The following is a 21,312-nucleotide window of genomic DNA, read 5'->3' as shown; positions in this document are numbered from 1 at the left end:
AGGACGAGCAGCCGGTACCGGAAGCGGAGCGGTTCAACGGCTGGTCCAGGGGTGGCAAGGGGACAATAGATATCAGTCGGTACGCGGACACCACGCCGGGGCCGAGATAGCAGATCTAAGTGGGCCATGCCGCGCTACGGTTATGGCGGCATAAAACGCTCCACTCCGCTCCGCTACGGCGCGGAGCGGCGAAGAGGGCGGCGCGGGAGGGCAGAGCCAACCAGTCAGCCAGCCAGCTGCTGGTTGCTGCCTGCCCTCGGTCGTGGCAGTCGACTCGAGTGCCGGCGAGAGCCCCTTTACGGTCGAAAAAACTGCCGCTATGATTGTCTATGCAAATTGTTTAAAATATCCGGGCTAAGGCGGTTCCCCGTCTTTTGCGGGCGTCGTCCCCGTGAAAACCGCCGGTGCCAGCTCGAGAACTACCAATAAGGATATCTGAGGGGTGAATCCTGGAGACGACGATCGCTGTTCCAACGATTTAAGGGATGCCACCCTTTCAGTATCGCCGTCTCCATTGCATATTCATTCGCCGATCGACCGTTTAACGAGAATGACGCGATTACCGGTTTTAGGTCTTACGATCACGCGGACTCTGACCTTACTCGTGCCATTCGAAAGTTTACCGGCGCTTATTGAAATAACATCGCGCTCGGCTCTCGCGTGAGACCTAACCGTCGACGTTGTTAATAGATCTAGTCATTTCTGTTGAACAATGCTTGCTGAAATTTTAACAATAGAATACACAGCTCCAACAATTGAATGAGCAATCGCAATCGATTAAGTTGTCCTAAAAGTTTCTTTCGCAAGCGAGCGAACCCTTAACACTTTGCGCTCTAATGGTGACTCTAACACGCAAATAAAAACTAACATTACTAAATTAACTTATGTTTAATAAACGCCTATAAAATTAAGTGTAGCACGAGTAAATGTTCATATGTAGAAAGTGAAGAAAATTGTATAAAATGGAAATATTCTAGATCTGAAAAAATGTCTTTGGAAAAAATGGGTTCTGGGGCTAAAATAGCTTCGATTCCAAAGGGTTACTATTGTTAAATAACAGCACATATAAATAACATGATCATCTATGTCCTAATATTCTATTGCCTCCTAAGCTTCCTCTTAACAAATTACTCTGAATTTCCATTGTGCACATCAATTACTTTCGGGAGATCCCAATATATAATTCTTAACAATTTGTCTTTAAAAGCGAGAGTTTCTATGCGTCAGTGGTTAACCGAATCATCGTGTACACGTCTTTGCAGCGCAGCCGACAATTGAAAAAGGATTTTGCCCAGCGACGTAATTGCACCGACCGCTACCAAACGCGGAGATCAGCTTCGGGAGGAATGTCTATATCGCGTGTCCGCTTCGACGTCGTTTTCCGAGTCACGCGTCGATCCCGCGGACCGTCGAAAATGGCTGAAGAGGCGCGAGAACGATGAAAATTGCGCGGCGAATAATGGCGTCGGGATTCTATGCGAGTAAAAGGATTATGGCGTTTACAGCGAAGTGGAACGTGGAAGAATGCCGCGCCACGCGTCAGATCGATCTCCCGTTTTTGTTCGCAGCTTCACGCTGCGTCCCGGTCCGATCGGCTCGCGCGATACGGATGAATTAAAGATCGCGGCAAGATATATTGGAACGGCAACGCGCAATACGCTAAATGAAACGCGTTTCATTATCGATCTCGATGAAACCGCGCTTGCATCTCAGCTTGCAGCCCCCCTCCCTCTCCCCCGATCCACGGATGTGCGGTCTCTCTGTGTGCGTCTCTACCTGTGGTACGTGTACGTATATATGTGTGCAGATAATGGCATTGCCGGTTTGCGGTTTGTACCGTAGCTGCGTTACCTGCCTTAGATGGCTTATTGATTGCCCCGGCAGCGCTCGGCGCTTGTGTTACAACACGGAATATCGAATAGGAATCGTTTCCAAAGCGGCGGCCTGGCGTTGCTCGAATTAAATTCGTTTCCATAATTTTGGAGCTGCTGGGTGGCGGCGCGGCGGCCGGCGAAAGAACACGAGTCGAATTCTTCCTGCATTCAATTAACATTCTTTTTTTCCCCCGAGCTCCGAGTGAGCCTCGACATGCACGGAGAAAAAGGATTTGATACGGAATTAGTTTCCCGCTGGCACGATGAAATTTATTTCGCCGGGAGAAGCGGAGCGGGGACGAACAGAGAGGAATGGAGAGAGGAAGAAAGAGAGAGAGAGAGAGAGAGAGAGAGAGAGAGAGAGAGAGAGAGATTCCGCGGCGCCACTCGATACGTGAAACGGAGCGGCATACAGCGCGGAACTGGCAAATGTAATTTCGCGAAATGCTTCCATTGATATAAGAAGACTACGGTATCTAGGGATAAGGACGACGCCGCGCCGGGGAGGAAGAGGCAGAGGTAGAAAATGGAAGAACGAAGGGAACGCGCCGGGCACCGCCACCGAAGTGGGGCGGAGTCGCGGGAAACTGCAAGCTAGACGGATATATCTTTCCGAGTAAATTAAAATGGATTATATATGTCGACTCCATCTTCAATCTTTCTTCTTTTCCCCCGGCGAGCACCCCGTCTTCGGATTATTGCGCCGTCTCGCGTAATTGTTACCAGCTCCGGGATATTTTCGAAATGAATTTCCCGCTGTACCGCGGGGATTCTGATTGATCGCGACCCCGCCGGACCGGGTTTCAATGTCTATTCGCAATCCTGCGCGGGAAATCTCCTCGGGACCGTCGCTTCGGTATAATTAATAAGAAAATTTCTAACGACGATGAGAGCGATAGGCGTTCCAATGATTTTTAGGATGTGCTCGTTGCCGACGATTAATCGGAGAAAACTGCCGATGAGAGAAAGCTGATTCGAGCATCTACACGAAGAATCTACACTTAGGGTTTTTTATCTCTATTATAACCATACTGCGAATATTTGCCCAAGTCTCCATTTTTATTAATTATCCTGCAACGAGTTAGTTTCTCTACTGTACACTACGAATTTACACTAATGTCGTACACCTCGTACAGGTACAGTAGATCTCCAATTACCCGGTCTCCTGATATCCGAATACTTTGTACAGGGTGTATAAAAAGTAATGGTCAACCGTTTTGGGGGTGAATCTACACCTCTGGATCGGAGGACATTTGTCAAAGAAACTTACCGCAAAATTGTTTATAACAAAGAAAATTGTTATGAAAGTTTTGTTTACATCAACACCTTTTGTATATGGAGAAAAGAAAAAGTTTGAAAGGAACCATACGTCGCAAACAAATATAATGGTTATCGAGACATAAGCTGTTAAAGTTTTTGCAAAATTTGATTGTGTGGAGTTATACTTCTACCTGACCGTGTCGATGAGACGGAACATAATCGTGTGCGTGCCTCGAGACAAACGAAATTTAATACTAGCTTCTCGGTACCCGTCAAAATGACGGGACCTAATATTTTCAATTTAGAATTATTGACATTGTAAAGAATTACTCAACAAATTTATTTTTTTGGGTATATACTAGTTTATTTGTATGTTTATTTTAATTTTTAGTATAGTAAGTATATATAAGCGGTAGAAACAAGATTTACAAAAATAAGATAATTTTTAAGATAGAAATAAGGTTAGGGTAAGAGCGGCGCGAGGCAGAAAGGGTGAGGATAGATGAATTGTAACCCTGAGGGGAACAAAATAAAGTACTACTACTACTAATATTTAAAAAATGGCTAAAAATGTGGATGGACACGTTCTTGTTATTTTTGTAAAATAATGTTAAGTAGTCACTTGTAGTACTCTGTAAATCTAGTGCTAAATGGACATCCGTCACTGGGCCTGTACCAAATCATTGTCGCCCATTCGGATCACAAATTTAAAGTTACAAAATATGAAAGAAAACCTTGTATCCAATAAAACATAAATACATACGAATACTGAACCTATATTATAAAATACTATTGTAAAGTACACTTACCAATTTTTCAGAATCATCTGTTCCTCCGTCGGATCCACAGCACAGCACTGTTATTGACTCACGCGAATACGTCCGAATAATTGTCCCTGTCTTTCGAAGCCTACACTACACAACACAGCTTAGGAAATCGAGACAGCGAACGAGAACAAGTTACTCCGACCACGAACAAAATAATACTGCGACTTTAACCGCTTCGAAAGTCTTTAAACGCTAGACACAAAAACGAAGTAAACAAATTCTGGCGACAGAATTGCCGAACCCTATTTCCCGGAATTCCCTGTTTTCGTATCTAGTGTTTATAGACCCATGGCGTCTGACCTGCATACTATAACCGGACCGTCACAAGTCCGCGGGAGCGAAGCAGTTAAAATCACAGTATTATTTTATTCGTGGTCGGAGTAACTTCTTCTCGTTCGCTGTCACGATTTCGTTAAGTTTGTTGTGTAGAGTTTAGTGATTCTGTCGTCCAATTATTCGGACGTATTCGCGCGAGCCAATAATAGCATGCTGTGGATCCGACGGAGGAACAGATGATTCTGAAAAATTTGTAAGTGTACTTTACATCAGTATTTTATGTTGTAGGTTTAGTATTCGTATGTATGGATAAAAGGTTTTCTTTCATATTTTGCAACTTCAAATTTATGATCCGAATGGACAGGGTAATAATGATTTGGTACGGGCCCAGCGACGAATGTCCCTTTAAACTTCGTTTGTCTCGAGGCACGATTATGTTCCGACTCATCGACACGGTCAGCTGGACTGTAGCAGTAGGCTTTTGTCTATACGTATAACTCCACACAATCAAATTTTGCAAACACTTTAACGGCTTATATCTCGATAACTATTTGTTCGCGACATATGGTTCCTCTAAAACTTTTTCCTTTCTCGATGTACAGGTGTTGACGCAAACAAAACTTTCACAACAATTTTCTTCGTTATAAACAATTTTGCGACATGTTTCTTTGACAAATGTCCACAGATTCAGAGGTGTAGATTCACCCCCAAAACGGTTGACCATTACTTTTTATACACCCTGTACAAAGAAACAGTTCAATCGAAAACATGAACCCAAGGAAGAAATATGTTATGAACGATCAGAGTCGGCGCAGGTTTCCCCTTCGGCGATGCAGAATCCGGCCGGAACAATTCCTGCCGAGAGACAGCGTTTGAAACATCGTTCCCGAAGGTGTGCAGAAGGAAAGCGCAGGACAGGAGTGGTAGTAGGTCGGTGGCCACAATTCTGGAAAGCCCAAGTTGGCTGCCGTGGAAGGTCGGGACACGGAGTCGACCATGATGTATGCTCCTCTTCCGTCTAATTAAACTTGGGGAGGGTCACAGAGTTGGTTGGTTGGCTGGTCTGGTACGCTGGCTGGTCGGACAGACGTACGAACGGACGGTGAGGGGCGGTCGTCGGATGGCTTTCAAAATGACAACCGACGAGGAAGAGAGAACGAGAACGAAACGTGACGGTGCACGGCGAGAACGGAAGAAGAAAGACGTCGACCTCACAGCGAGAAACGATATCGCCTGTTGAGGAAGTTGCTCCGTTCTCCTTCGTTCTGTATCGAGTTATTACAGATCTTTCCGAAGTGACGACTGTCGGAAATTTCGTCGATGTTTTTAGGATTGAGAATCGAGAACGTATTCGCGATTCCGAAGGTGTATATGTGTATTCGGTTGCCCGAGGCCCGGCAACGAGGAAATTATTTGTCTTTCATCGGCGCGTAAAACAGTTGTTTAACTTGTGCATCGAGCGGCGCGCAAATAAACGGGTGTACGTCGCCGTTAAAAGTGAAACTTTCATGGTTCGCGGTTGAACAGACGTGGCGCTCTTTCAATAATTTATGTCGAATTACCATCGATCCATTTCACCGGGAACGACGGCCTAAATGGTAAATCTTGGTCGATGGGCGCATGAATCAGAGAGATTGATATCGTTTCAACGGCCGATAAATATTTTCCGGCCGTAAAAACCGCGCAGATTTCCAGGATCCACGGGGGCGCGGGCACGTTCCGGCGTTCGCTCGCTCGCTCGCGCGCGCACACACGGACCTCCCCGTCGGCGGTTGGCCAAAGAAAAATGCAACTGCAGTCACGAGAGCCGACGAATGCACGCCGGAGTCAGCGCCGCCTCCATCAAATTAATTTAATTTATACTCGGCCGTCCGAGATGCCGAGCTCCGCGCGTTCCTCCCTCTGTCTCCCGGCCTTGTGTTGCTCGCTCCGCTCCGGCGCAGCGTGTTCGTCTCCTTTGATCTAACGTCAAGGCGAAAGCCCGTTCCTTTTCTCTTTTGCCCGTCTACGACCGCGGGGCTCGCCGTCCGCGTCCGCCGCGATTCCCCTCGCCTAAACCCCCGGGCCGATCTGTCTATGGGCGTATGTAAACTATGCTCGTCGCTTTCCCCCGTTGCCCTACGTCAATGCGGAACGCGGCTCTCGCCCGCGGATTGGCGTCTGCACTCTCGAACGGGGACAGGTTATTGGCGCGACCCGGCGAATTCCTTGGCGCGGACCGTCGCGGTTCCGAAATGTTTCACCGACGGGGTGAAACGGCGCGGTCCCGAACACACGATGACGACACCCGACGAGGAATAGACGGGACCACGCGCTCGCTTTCGCGCTGATAAATTTACACGCTGCCTTTACCCGCGGCCCGGAATTCAAGTTCGACCGAGCGCTGATTTGCTCGCGAATTAGTCGTCGGCTCGAACCACGCGCGGTGCTCGATTTTTCTAAAAAGTCGGACAAAAATCAGTGCTACTCGAACATTTTATTTATCCAATATATTTCAAGTACTGCGCGTAATTCGAATCGTTTGAAGAAAAATGGTTTTATTGTGAAAATCACGACTTTTATCTTTGCCGAACAGAGAACTGAATCGCAGAACGTGTCACGAGATCAAAATCTTTTTCTGGTGACTCGTACAGGCTTAATCTTTCTTCTATTTAAACAATGATTGAATTTTCTCCGTTGGTTACCGCGTGTTCAAACTTACATGATTCTGCTTGTATTTCGGAGCTAACGAGTCGTTTGTCTTTTTGGAAGAGAAGTTGTAACTTGTCAGCGAACCGCAACACCGCGAACGTTGAGAATTGGTCGTTTAACGGGACACAAATGAATTTAGGGGACTGATAGTGCAACGTGAATACCTATTTCGTGAAATACAGCGCTATTCGTGTCCCGCGATCAAATCTTCAAAAGATTGCGAGCCTTTGTAGCGGGTGCCCTCCAATAAACAACGTCGAGAGAGCGGGCGTCCGGCAGCCGAACTCTCTGGCTCGTTCCCGCGATGAACAAGTAACCGTACAAATTGGTGTAAACGTGACATTATTATTATCAATTTATCCTCGACCAATTAAGTTTGTAGTTCTAGAACGGGGGAAGAACACGTTACAGCCAAGTTGCGCTACATTCACCGTTACCGACATCTGTTCTATAATAATTACCGGGCGAAACAGTTCGCGCGGGGTGAGTATACCGAGAAACGGTAGACCTTGTTGCGGCCGTAAGTCATCGCGGGAGAAAGATTAGGACGCTAAATCAGGGCTGTTGAGGCCGTAATTCGTTTGCTCGGAAAAAGGGAACGCCGAGTCGCGCCGGGACGCGCGGGCTCTCTTAAAGAGCCTGCCAGCCGAGTGAATACACAGTTGGCGTCGAGTCACTTACTCTTTTAAGGCGTAATATGTATCCAGCGCGCCGAATGAATTCCGGTTCACGGTGCAGTCGCTTAATCGCTCGTAATAACGCCGAGACGAATGCCCGCGAGACGACCGTCGCGAAAAACCGCTGTAATTCCTGGCAGTGGATACACCGCGTAATAGCGCGGCCACGGACCCATGAATCCCGACCGCTGATGCGCTTATTTTTACCTTGTAATTGTTCCTAATTTATCGCCCGGGGCTGGTCCGTGCTCCGTGAAAACTCTGCCGAAGATTCTGGGTCGGATTCTACGGCCAACTTCTCCCGATCGCGGAAATACTTCTTCTCTCGTTAAAAATAAAAATTAGCTCCCGGTTTTAGACTGGAACCGGTCGGAATGTTGTTTTCAGATTCTTTCTTGAATTATACGGAAGCTTTTCTCAGACTACTACCGAACAGTCTCCTCTGTTTACACACGAAATCAGTTTTAGTACTCTGTAAGCAGTTCCGCTAGAATTGCAGGCCTCGCAATTTTCGTTTGTAACAGTGTCGCGGCAGTTGACTCGCACTGGTTTTTCTGTCTCTTTGAATTACCGCTCGTCAACCGAATTTACATCGACTAAAAGCTCGGTTCGCGTTGCCAATAAACACATCACAGAGAGCACACGTCTGTGCCTACATGAAAGGGTGCGAATACGGGTCTCGCGACTCGTCCGTGGCACGGTAGATCACGCGCGAGTCTGGCGCGAGACCTCAAAGAAGCTAGCAGAAGACTGTTAAGGGCCCGGCCGACTTACATTAAAATCCTTTCAAGCCTAGGATCGCGCACGATGCCGCGAAGCTCGGTGAAAGCTCTCGAGGACGCGATTAACCGAACAAGAGGAACGACGTTTGGCCCGGCACGGCACGGCACGGCACGGCACGGCATCGGAGAGCGTTCGCAAGCTCGCAAACTCGCTCGCTCGTCTTTTCCACGAGCAGCGCGCGCGATATCGTCATCGTGCAAACAGCGTATATGCATTAAACCATGAACCCACTATCCCCGACGTCATATCCAATACACGTTGTTAGGGGGTTGCCGAAGCCGACGGTAGAGAAGCGAAGAGGAGGCTGCGGGAGCGGATCGGCAAGGGGACGGGCTGGTTGCGGGGTGGTTTCGAGGGTGGCTGCCAGCCCTCCCTTCCACCGGTGCGGTAATGGCATTAACCGAGCTGCAATATGATTACCGCTCTCGCAAGGTAACCTGATCACACCCGAAATCTATGGGGTGTCCGTAGTATGAGGGACAATGTATCGTGCTCCGAATTGCTGCGCAACGTTACGCAACCGCGGTTACAGGCGGCGGCGGCCAAACGCGGCGACACTCTTCCACCCTCGTCCCTTTAATCGCGTTGCGCTTTTTGCGGCTCAGATTACCCGTGAATCATTAGATGTCCCGCTAGGATCGAGAAAGATCGTGGTCCGGGGGGTGCAGGAACGCCGACGGGGGGCAACGGGGTGGCGCTCCCAGTCTCCTTATCTTGGCATTAGGAGATTAGTGTCTGCCCCCAACGGCGAACGCGTTTTTCCGTCTTCGTTTTTCCTCTCTCTTTCTCTCTTCCTCTCTCGCTCCTCGGAGCAAAAGCAATTTGGGAAATGTTTCTTTTTGCCGGCGGGTTTCGCTCCCGTCGTTTATCTTCGCGTCCCGGGTTAAGCGTGCTTTGATAAGTCACTGATTGTGGATCCACCGGGTTCCACGATCCTCTCGGGGCTCTGTGTTTTTAACGAACGATGCTCTCGACGATGTTCTTCTCGCGGTCGCACGGTCATTTCGGTTTGTTTCGCGGCGCGGGGAATACCAACTCGTACGCACTTGGTCGCAGCAACCAGCGAGAAAACGCGAGCGACGCACGGCTGATTCAGTTGAAATGCACTGATTTCCATTGCGTGCTCAAGCGATAAACAAATTTCTTGGCGCCCAGACGACTACCCGCGTAAAATCAGTTTCGACGGAGAAAAGTTTATTTTAGAATCCTGAAGAACGATTTATTCGATAATGATCACGCAAATCGTGACACTAACAGTAGAACTACCGAGCCCGTCAGACCGACGAATTTCAGATTTTTCCTTTTACAATATACCTATTTTTTAGTATATGAAATCTAAATAAATTCAATTCTGTTATTAGGATAAATATACGTCACTCTCGTTCGAGGCTCGGTAGTGTTAAAAAAGCAGAATGGGAGGAATTGTTGATATTGTTACGACGATATGAAATTATGACAGCATTAAAGTTACCAACCCCCTGCGTACTTCTGAAGATATTGTAAAGATTTGAATTGGAACTTCCGAATCGAGATTGTGGTTTCCGGTGAACAGGGTCGCTTGATTTTTGGTCTCTCGGGGACCAAGTCGTCAACAACTGGTCGACAGTGCATAACGGCTCTAAGAATGCGCGGGAGACCGGTCGACGAACAACGTTGACGAACGACGACGACGACGAGAGGCCGTCGCTCGACGAGACGGTGGCGCGACGATCCGTCGAGGACAGGAACGTCTCGTCGACCAGCGCGACACGACGATAGACGAGTGTAGACACTTACCGTGAGGTGTTGAAACAGCCACGCCCTGAGGATGTTCGTCGCGACCTTGGGAAAGATACCCCGTTTCTTCTGGTTCTTCTTACCCGACGAATCGTCGTCTTCCTCGCCGGTGCCCTCGCCACTGCCGATACTCGCATTACTCGCGTCACCTGAAACACAAGAAACAAATATTTTTTACTCATTCGTAATTCCTTTTCATTCTTCTTTAACGTTTTTGTTGGCCAATAGCAAGATTATTGTAGATTTTCTTACGTGATCACAGATTAGTTTACATTTGAAGCATAAAAGTATGCATTGAAACTATAACGTGCAACAAAATTGAATATCATAGGAAATTTTGGTTATTGGTATGAGGTTTAAGAAAATTTAGAAAATTTAAGATTTTCTAAGTACCATAGAGGGGTTCTTTAGAAGACACGGTCGAGTACGAAGGGTTAATAAAATAAAAACATTGTAAGAATTGCTATGTGAAATGTAATATTCTAAGAATCGATACGTGCGGAATTTTCGTTAATAACGAATTGAAAAATAGGGTGTACCCGGCGTTCTTGGTTCGCTGGTCGGAATATATGCGTCGAGAGGGTAAAAGTTTTAAGCGTTTCGAGCCACGGTCCCGATTTTCGGTGCAAACTGTACCAAGCGATAACCACCTCACCCCTAAAGCCGGTTCCCATGCATACAAACACCATTAAGCCACCCGCAATCACCCTGTCCCTCTTCTACTCGCTGGCCTCTAAACGTTCCAGCCCCCGATCCCGTGGCCGCCCCCTTTCATCCCTTCTTTTCCATCCCCAGCGCATTAATTCCCCGTCATTTATCAATCTTAGCTTTTTAATTGCACGGTCACCGGGGACTCGAGGAGCGGGACGGTAATGAGAGATATTAAGACAGCTTACGGTCACGCTTTCCCGAGGCAAATATCATTTTTATAAATTATCGGCCTGGAGCTGGCTCCAGGTACACCCCGACCCTCTTTTTTCCGGCGGAATCGTTTCTCACATTAATTAAGCGAGCAGACGATGAACCGGGCGGGAAGTTTCAACACCTCGACGATAGATGACACGATATCGCGTCGAAACGGGCACAAATTCTGTTTATTCCTGACACACGATCGCACGAACAAATTACAAAATATGAAAAGAATATTTTAACGGAATGAGGATGAAAGTTCCTTACAAATAAATATCCGCAGGTTGATTATGTGGAGCCTGCTCGTAGAACGCTATTCGTGTCCAAAGTTGGACGTAATAAAAAAGCTACGACTACCGACAAGAGGGTGTTTCGCCACCCCCGAGGGGAGGTGGAATAAACCAGGGCGTATTTATCGAACGGGATTAAAGCGTGGAAATCGAGTCAGCCGGCAGCGAAAACATCATCATCAGAAATTCACCTGGCGTCCTCGCCAATCCATCTCGCTGGAACGGCCGGAAGTTCGAGGCTCCCTTTATTCCTTTCTCTCTCAATCAGCGCGGAAGGAGAACGGCAGGCTACTTACGCCGACGGATTATAAATGACCGAGCCTTATCGTGCTGCCCAAGGCTCCGGTTCCCAAGGTTCTATCGTAACAGAGAGATCAGGGTGAGCCCGGTGCTCCCAGGGGTTTCACGATGACAGGTCGCCCGGGGGCGCCACCGGCCCCACACCCCTCACGGGACAGAACGGAACGGTCTCGTGGCCGAGATTAACTTTGAATTCGTCTGAACGGGCCGAAGACCGGCGAAACCGGTGATCGAAGGTCGCCGGAGGAGGACGAAAAATTTGTCCGTCGCAGGAGCGAACGGACCGGAACGACGGGAGATCGATGGAAATCGGACCCACGTTAGACGTGTACCCGCGCTCCACGCTTTCCCGAAACGTTTCGGGGGGGTTCGACGAGCCAATAGGGGCTGGGTCGATCGACTTCGATCAAGCTTGACCACCTGCCATTCGATTCGCAGACGAGATTCCAGCCGGAGATCTGACGTATCCCGGAACGCGGAGATAATGGTCCACCCAAGAAATGTTCCAGCACGGTTTCAACGTTCGAACGATGGAAAACTCTGAATTTCTCGCAGAATTTCAATTGCAAGAACATTCTTACGGTATTTGTGCGTTGATTAAATAATGCTTAGGAAGTAATCAAATAATTAAAATACGCCTGTCAATAAATAGAAAACATCAATTCAAACTTGCTGTATTTCGTGTTGCATAGTAATCACTTAAAATAATTGGTTTCACTTGGAATTTCTGAATTTTGTCATCAGAGTGGTATCGCGGCACGCATAATTATCTAGAATGTCTAATATTTTGGATTTTAAAAAGTTCAATTTAGCCCCCGAAAAACGGGTTTTCAGCAAGCTGTGCGTCGTTAACCTCCTGTGAGGGTTAAAGTAAAAAGTGTTGATTAAGATCTAAGGTTGCATAATATCGACTAAATGCCTTTTTCCGGCAAGTACCGATGGACGTCCTGATACTTTTTGGGGGTGTGCGCAGTCGGCGCAATAACGGCCAAGAAATCACGTCATCAGCGTGAATCCTCACGGTCGGGTACACAAGGAGCCAGGAGTCTCGGCGTCGTCCTGTTTCCCAACCTTGTTTTCGTCCGTCGGACAAGAGCCGTTTGCGGTGGTCCTTGTACGGGCAACAAAAACGACGTTAGGTCCTCGTCCTCCCTTGTCCCTCCCGTAATGGCGATTCCGTGCGAGCGAATAGAGCGGTCTAGAGGCGCGCGGAACGGCCGGCAGCCGGCTAGCGGAATAACGGAATGGCCAGCGGAGCGTCCCCCTGATTGCAGTTAATTTACTCGGTGAATCGAGTTAATGTAGCGTGCCGATCGTGCGCCGCCGTTACTGCGCCTTGACGTATCAGCCGAAGAACCGTGCTCCCGCTCGTCAGGAATTTCTCATTTCCGCGAGAGAAACTAATCCCACCGAAAAACCGTGCTCCGCCGGCAAGAAACTCGAGACGAACGTTGCGGAGGCTCGGGTATTAGAGACCGGCTGAAAAATAGACGACCACGGGGTAGCAGTCGGAACGCCAGAGCCGGAGCACCACGGAAAAATGCTATGCAACGAACGGCGATCCAGGAACGTGCTAACTTCGTGTCTATTAATTTCTTGCGCGTCTGCACTGATTTGTCCGGCTGTGGGAACGGTGTTCTTGCCGAGAGCTCGTTTCACCACCATTATCGGCGTTGCGCTCCCCGTTGACGTTATATTCACCAACTTCTAATGCGCAACGTAAAGTACACTCTTATTAGCCGTGGCGTTAAGCAATCCGCGATTTTATTTAATTTTGCGAGATGTTTTTAACGCTCTGTTCCTTGTGCATTTGGTTCCTTGTGCATAGGTTGTCTAGGATAAATGTCGTGAAAAGGTTCTTTTATAGACATTAACCATTTCCACGCGAAGAAAATTTCCATTTTCGTTCTAAAATCAAACATTCCTTCCAACCTGGAATATTGTCATTTTATGGATATGGAACTGATACTAATGAGTAATTATTTTATGTGATAGAACGAGTTTAACCAGTTAACTGCGGAGTTTAATTTGAAAAATCCGTCACGGCGCGGAATTAAAATCAAGCAATGAGGAATATATACGTCGAACGCAGGCCAAATGCCGCTATTATATATTTTACGAAAACAGTAAAACAAAATGAGAAAGAATTACGATTTTATTCGAGAAGAAATTAACAATTCATTAACGTTAACCGCACCGCAATAGAGTTTCGGATTGACGTGCATACACGTCGAACGCGCTTAACTGGTTAAATCTTCCTAAACTACATCTCGAGCCTAAAAAGTACTGGAGAATAGTGATTGTGAAATTGCATGACAATGAAAAGATCAACAATCGAATCTGCTACGAGTTGTGAGAGATCCAACGATACTGAAGATCAACTTGAGAGACGTAAAAGTAAGTTTCGCTTTGTACATAGAAGTTTACATGTGTAACAAGTTAGAACTTTTTCGAGGAACAAAGAAGAACGGTAAGGCGACGTGTGTTCAAAGGCTTATGCAACTGTGGCAGAGGAATGGTCGATTGCTTCTTGCAGATCTAATAAAGCTGTCTCATACAAGTTGAGTAGCGCAAGCGAAACAATCAGCTTCGCTCCTGAGCTCGTAAAGTGACCAGACACTGGGTGTACCGCAATAAGAGACCACATTCGCAATGAAAATGGGATGTGGAGACCGACGGGACGCGACGCGGCACGGACACAATATTTCCCTGTTCCGCGACACAATCCAAGATTTATTCGCGAAGGTGCGCATTGACGCGCGATCAAGGATCCGCGCGCCATTCGAGGAGCAACGGCTTGCGGGTAATCCGGGTGCGTCGTCGTTCGCGCGTGACCGACAGCCCACGTCCTGTCGCTGATAAGGCGAAGTCGTTTCTCCGGACGGAATCGGATCGAGATCGACGACACGATTGCCGCTGGCGATCGTGCGTGCCTAGATCGCGGGCGCGGAGACCGTTCGAGCGGAAACAAGTGTCCGGCTCGACTCGGCTCGGCGCGGGTCTCGAGCGCGCGCGCGCGAGCCGCGAGAATTAAACGGTCCCCGAATCAAGCTCGAATTTACCGTGGCGATAAATCGCGGCCGGAAAGTCGCGAAAATTGTGCCGGGCACGGTTGTGTACGCGCCGCGCGCTCCCTGGGACGCGTTTACGAGTGCGAGGGAACGGGACGCGGGCGGTGCGGGAGCCATATCGTCCTCGTGTTGATTTACGCGGCGCACCGCGCATTTTTACTGCCGCGTTATAGAGATTTAAGTGCAGCCAATTATACGTTTACGCTCGGTTCCCGCGCCTTCCTCTCCTCGGCGCTCGAGACGGAGAGCCGGGACCCCGCGACCAACGCGGACGTCGCGTCGTCGCGCTCTTTCTGCTTCGCCCTCTTCCTCTTTCTCGCCGCGCTTCTTTCCTCGAGAGTTGTCGCGGTCTATACTTAGCCGATGGGTCAAGAATAAGCGAAGTCCCACGTCGGCCTGACTATACGCTATTTCGAGAGCGCGAGCGGACAGCCCCGAAACACGCGGTCCCACGTCGATCCGCGCCGCGAAACCGCCGGATCTCGATAACCGTACCCGCTTCGTCCTCAACGACATCCGCGAGCCGTCAAACTGTGATTTCGATGAAACTCTGCGTCTCGTAGTACTGCCCGAGACCGATAGGCACATTTTTGTTGTACGGTCGTGTTTGAATAATTGGATTTGCACCGTTCAAAAGGTAGCAGGTTTCAAAGCGTTCGCAGTGTGGTAATACATTCGCCGGAGGAAAGATCCGAGCGCGTCGTTTTCATTCGTTCGGATAGGCATTCTACGTTTCGGACATCTTCATACACGATTATTTATTCGAAGCGTATTTAGAGGCGTCCTCCATCAAGAGGCAATTCCTGTCGGTGGAAGACGAACGCTTAACGCGCGCACAAAGGGAACGATTCGTCCCTGTCTTCATAAATATGTACAAAGTGCGTCGGTGCCGTTGATACCGTCCGTAGGATACAATCAAGCAATCACCGATGGGAGTTGAAGCCCCGTCGACGCGCAAGTAACGTCCATTGAATCGGCCGACGTAATCACCGGCGAAAGTAATAATAATCATAATCGGGTAGCATTGAAGGGGACGCACGTGGTCATTAGCGCCTCGCTGACCGGCTGGCCGAGCGACGAGAGATCTCCGCGGGCCTAATCGGCCCGATAACGCAATAATAACGAAGGGAACAGGTAGCAATTAACGTCACGCGCCGGCTGGCGTCGTTTTCACGAGAACGATCGTCGAACGAACGGGGACTATGATAGAGAGCCGCGACCACCGAAAACGTCTTCGTCGGGGACGAGACGAGACCCCTACCTCTATTTAGGGTGGCCGCGCGCGCGGATCGTCGAAATAAACCGCGCATATGGCCGCCGAAAATAAACTCCTCATTCCCATCCCGTCGAACGGAGGACCGTGTTCACTCCACCTTCTTCCCTTTCTTCGCTCCTCCTTGAGAGCCACCTCGCCGCATTCCTACTCGCCTCGGATCCGCTTCGAACCCCGAGCTTAGGAGACCGTCTAACTTTTGGAAACCGCTTTCGGAATCACCGACCGTCGACACCCGGCTGCGAAGCCCTCAAAGCGAGCTACAAAATGTGCACCCGCTTCTAAAAAATTTTGGCTCGTAGCCTCTTCACGCTATTAATCGGTATATCATTCATTCTTCACCTATGACTCCAAGCGGAGACTTTTGTCTGTGTGATATAAGTATGTAATCATAGGCGTAAGATGTACATATACGAGAGAGCCCTCTCGTGGTGGTGCGCGACGAATATAATAGGAAGTAGCTGTACACGTGCAATTACAAGTCCGTCTCAACACATTCAATAAACGAGAATATAACAGTCTGGTATTTAAATTTTGTCTGGTTTTGTTCCGGTAAATAATTGTACATTTCCGTATTTCATCGTCACTAATACAATCGGTAACAATGAGAATGAACAAATGCCCTCAAATGGAAACATCGAATGTTGTCGCTCCCCCAAAGTCGAATAGCATCTCGTAAAATTTTTGAACGGAAAAATAATTGAAAGGAACAAGCCGAAGTCGGGCACCTTGCCAACGCAACTTGTGTACTCTTCCATCGTGGATCTCAAAACCAAATTACCAGGAGTACGATGATGTTGAGAGAGTATTGTAATTGACCCAGTGTCACTGCAAACGCGCTTTTTGCGCTTGGTCGAACGCTAGTTAGGCGATCGCAAAAGTTTGCCACGACCTTCGACTCGCGTAGGCTGAGAACGTGCCGGACACCGAGACATTTTATTCGCCGAAGAATGACAGGGACCCGCGCGAAGATCTCGAGGGAAAACGAAAGAGGGAAAAAGCGGGAATCGTCCTACGCGGTCTCGTCGATATCACGTTTCATGGACGGACTCCTACGCGGTTAGGGTGCCTCGATCGGGGTGTTCGACGGATTCGGGATTCTATTTCTGGGTGGCGGTGTCTCGCACCTTCGTTGCCGGAGAAATATTTGGTCGAGGACACGCGGTTGCCTGCGTGACGAAACAAAGTCGAAGATGTTCTCTTCCCTCGCGATCTTTGTTTCCAATAAAATCTGACGTATATATTGTGTTTGGCTGCGGGCTTGTTGGTTTTCGGTTCGGTCGATGATTATGAACGTTGACAGTCGTCTTAGCCGAGTTTCAGCGATAAAATTGCGCGGCGAGGTTGACGAGAAACAGATAACACGCTGTCGGCGTCGGCGTAAGTGGAAACAGTCGGCAGTGCACAGACATAGCTCGTGTCCCCGTGGTTACTGACAAGAGAATCGTCTCAGGGAAATTGTATCGTTTACCGTGTAAAGATACAGCGGAAAAAATGGTTCGCGAACAATAATTATTTACAATAATAATTTAGTCACATTCGCGGAGCCGCTTGTACATTATTTGAGGGTTAATTGCGAGGACGGACGCGAGAGTTTGACAAAATATTGGCCCGTTAAAGCCGGGGATTTGTTTATCGATATTAGAGCGCGTGAAATATGAACGGAGTTGAATCAAGCCCGCGAAAATGTATTTCATTTTTCAAAACACACCGTGAGCGTCACGCAATAACAAACGATAAAGCGTGAACGCCGTTAAGTGGAAAATTTAATGTCCCGTGTTTATATACGATGTAATATTTGCAATAAACGTTTGTAGTATTTTTATGCGATTTTTCCCGGCGACAGAAACTATAAAATAAAGTCATCCCGCCGGGTACGTTATATCGGAACCGTATAACACAACGGTTCACCGGCCCCCGGCGAATACTTTTCATTCGTTGAATTATCCGCGCCGGTAAGCGGCTTCCATTAAACAAATTATGCAACGGCGAGCGTTTCGAATCTTTTAATTTTATGCACACGTTAGAAAGCTGAGTACCTCCGGCTCGTTACATTTATTACAGTCTAAATCAGTATGAATCACCGTACACGCAGAAGAGTCTAGGCTATTCGCGCTATGAACGATGGCATCCGATACCATATTCATATGATATGTTCATGCGCAATTCACATTCTACGGATAGAAGCGATCTATCGCGCCGACTGTCATAACACCAAGAAAATCGTGTAACGATCGAAACAAACGGGAAGACTTTATTTCCCAGTAACTCAACATCAAATTGCCACTTTATGAGCACTCGAGCGTCGAAATTATGAAGAACGGTGTACCGAACACTGGTCAATTCCGTCCTTTGCTCGGAGCGTCCAGCGACCGTGTGGTCCATTAATCAAAATTAAAAATCGGGGGTGGGTTCCGGTCGGCTGAAAACCGGGAGGGGGTGGGAGGTCGGTAGGATGGAAGGGTTCAACGCACCAAAACAGAGTGTTTCTGGCTGGCGTTTCGGTGCGGCGGCCTCGACCAGTTGCCACTGGCGGGGCCGGCTCTTCGTCGATTCGGAAACTATTTTCGGCGATGAAATGCAGCTCGACGGATCGCGCGCCCCACCCGTCGGTGGCTCCTTTCCCGTCGTTTCCTTTACTTTTTTTTTTCTTTCCCGCGCTGTTTCACCGGCCGGCCCTCTTCCGGCGGCGCGGTGTGTCGCTTGCGCGCGCGAAGATCGCTTCGCTCGATTTCCCGTGGCTCTCGCGCGCGGGTATATCTCAAGAGGTATCGCCGGAGAGGACGCCTCGACGTCGGCGTCGGCGTCGGCGTCGCGACAGCCGCATAAGCGGTCCGCTTAATCCGGGAATCTGCTTAACCGAAAGATTAATTGGCGATTGTGGGAGAGATGAGGCGCGATGAGGAGCTGTGTGTCCTGTCGCCGTGACGGTATCCCCCGTGGCAACGGAATCGCCGTTCACAGCCGGCAGCCAGCGGCGGCCACACTTTGTAGGAGTTTGTCTTACAAATGAGCCGAGCGACGGGGATAATTTAGTATGCTACGGACGCGCACTCGCTCCCGCTCGCTCGCTCCGTATTCGCTTCCCTTTCGCTGCGCGACACCCCGATGCGCTCGTTACGCTTTGCTTATCTACGCTCGACCAGAAGATCCTCACCCCGCGGCTTCAATCTTTACCGTCGCTCATGCTCCTCGGTCCTCCTCTCTTCTTTGCTAACACACATCGGTGTCAATTATCCGCAAAAGACCGACCGACAAACACACCGTCGCAACCTGACGCGATCATCAGCGACTCGATCAAACAGGCTGTAACCTGGAATTATTTACCCGTACATCATGTGCGAACATAAGTTTCCAGGAATCGCTCTAAGCGGTAACCAATGGACTGCGGATCCTTATGCCAAATTAAAACTTTTCCGCATCGTTTGCAAGAAACAGGCAGGTATATAGACAATTGTTTTCTTCGGTTGTCTTCTTCACTTATATTGATACTCTTAAATTTATTTAACGTGTTTAGTTTTTTCAATTTTATCGTCACATTTTTCTCACAAATGCATAAAATCCGCAATCTGGTAATCAGTCCATTTCATTCTATAATAAATCACGAGTACGATCATCGAAATAAGACATTTTCTTTTGTGCGGAAAGTATTTCAAATAGTGTCCAGTTTTTAACACTTTGTGTGCTGCGTTTTCCAGAATCGCATAGTTTCGCTAGCATACTCAGTGTACCAAATTTGGCCGTCAGTGATCAAAGCGTTAGAAGGTTCTAAAAATGTTCTCAAATCCCCACCACTATAATATACACGAGACTAACGCCTGTAAACTTCGCGAACCCTAGCTTCGTAACTTCGGTTACAGTATCCGACAAGCTTGTAGCTTACACGTAAAGAGAATAACTGGGAAGTATTGCATCATTTATCTGAAGACGCGCGGATAGATTCATTCCGCTGACGACGTAAGCGTCGGTAACAGTCAGCGACGCTGTAGATCACGCGGATTAGGAGATGAAGGATCGCCCGGAACGGCTAGAAGGTGCAAGGGATAAATCGAGGATTTTTTCGACGAGCGACGGCTCTGTTCGCTCCGTTACAGCTTTACGAGGTAAAGTTGCGCAATGAGTTGGCTGTACGAAGGTACGCGCAGTCGAACGACGCGAGTCGTCGATTCCGGCGAGGAGAGGCTCTGGCTCTTTTGTGAAATTCCCGTGACCGTGGTGACGCAAGACGCGTCCCCGAGAACCGGGACCAACAGAGCAGACGAAAATACCGGCCTATCGTCAAATGAGTCGGGGCGTACGAGCGCCGAAGGGACGAAAAAAGAGGCGGCGATGCCGAATTTGTACGGATTAACGAGAGGAACCGGGCGGATTCCTCGAACTCTCGTTTCGCTTCTCGCGGAGAGCCGAGGAAGCTGCCGTTTCTTTTTTGCCGTTGGACTTTTCGGAATGTTTCAGACGGAGGAGTGGATTGGACGCACCGCGATTCCGCGGCTGATTGTTTACACAAAACCCGGGTGAACGGCGCGAACCGACGTCGAAGTGGTTGAAAGAGAAACACGTATTTCGACACCTGACGCTGTTCGTCAACGATAAACGTCCGACGCCCGCCACTTATTTACCAAGTCAAAATATAAACTATTAATAGACCCCGTAAAATAGGGAGTGCATCTGCAATCGTTGAAATTATTCGACGCGGGTCCCGTTGTTCGACGCGCTTATGTCGCAATTTTTCTGTCGTGAATGCCGCGTTTACATTGGGCAACTTTTGGTTCGGCGATTCACTCATGATATCATCGTCCGACATTTTATTATTCAATCATGGCTAGTGCGTAAAGATATATTAAATTGTAAATTGTGCGTATTGACTTTATTCTTTCTTTTTTAATAATTGTAACCGTCAGTCCTTCAAAATTTAATTTAAACTTAATCTCCATAACTGTTCTTTTTTTTTTCAAGTTGCAATTTTTATATGAATCACTTCGACTATTCCACAAACGTTCATGTGAGTGATACAAATCGATAAATATATCGATTTTAGCAATGGTTCTTTGTCATTTTGTCAACTGAATTTTCAATGTTTACATGACCAACTACAGTTGGAGCGACGAGAGGTCGTCCAACCAAAAATAGACAAGTGGACTACTTCTGGTTGACTAGTTAGAAATCGTCTCAATTAAGTTGACACTGTAGTTACACGGACGAGTTGGGTCGATAAACTCAGTCGTAAACTGTATTCAAAAATTCTAATGAACGTGTTAAATATAACTATTAGGATGACAAGATTTTCATGACGTATTATAGGCTA

General features: G+C 48.1%; 1 protein-coding gene across 6 annotated transcripts in view; it reads right to left on the bottom strand.

Annotated features, from left to right (window-relative positions):
• The window catches only part of Hth (Meis homeobox homothorax), a 617,913-nt gene that overhangs the window by 229,249 nt on the left and 367,352 nt on the right, over positions 1–21,312 (bottom strand). For all 6 annotated transcript variants that reach the window (XM_076803532.1, XM_076803533.1, XM_076803536.1 and 3 more), the window contains one exon: positions 10,165–10,313. In XM_076803532.1, coding sequence (XP_076659647.1) covers positions 10,165–10,313 — 149 coding nt within the window. The remainder of the gene's footprint in view (positions 1–10,164; positions 10,314–21,312) is intronic.

The sequence above is a fragment of the Halictus rubicundus genome, chromosome 18, assembly GCF_050948215.1.
Source record: "Halictus rubicundus isolate RS-2024b chromosome 18, iyHalRubi1_principal, whole genome shotgun sequence".
In the NCBI taxonomy this organism is placed as follows: Eukaryota; Metazoa; Arthropoda; class Insecta; order Hymenoptera; family Halictidae; genus Halictus; species Halictus rubicundus.
This window is presented reverse-complemented; position numbering and strand designations above follow the sequence as displayed.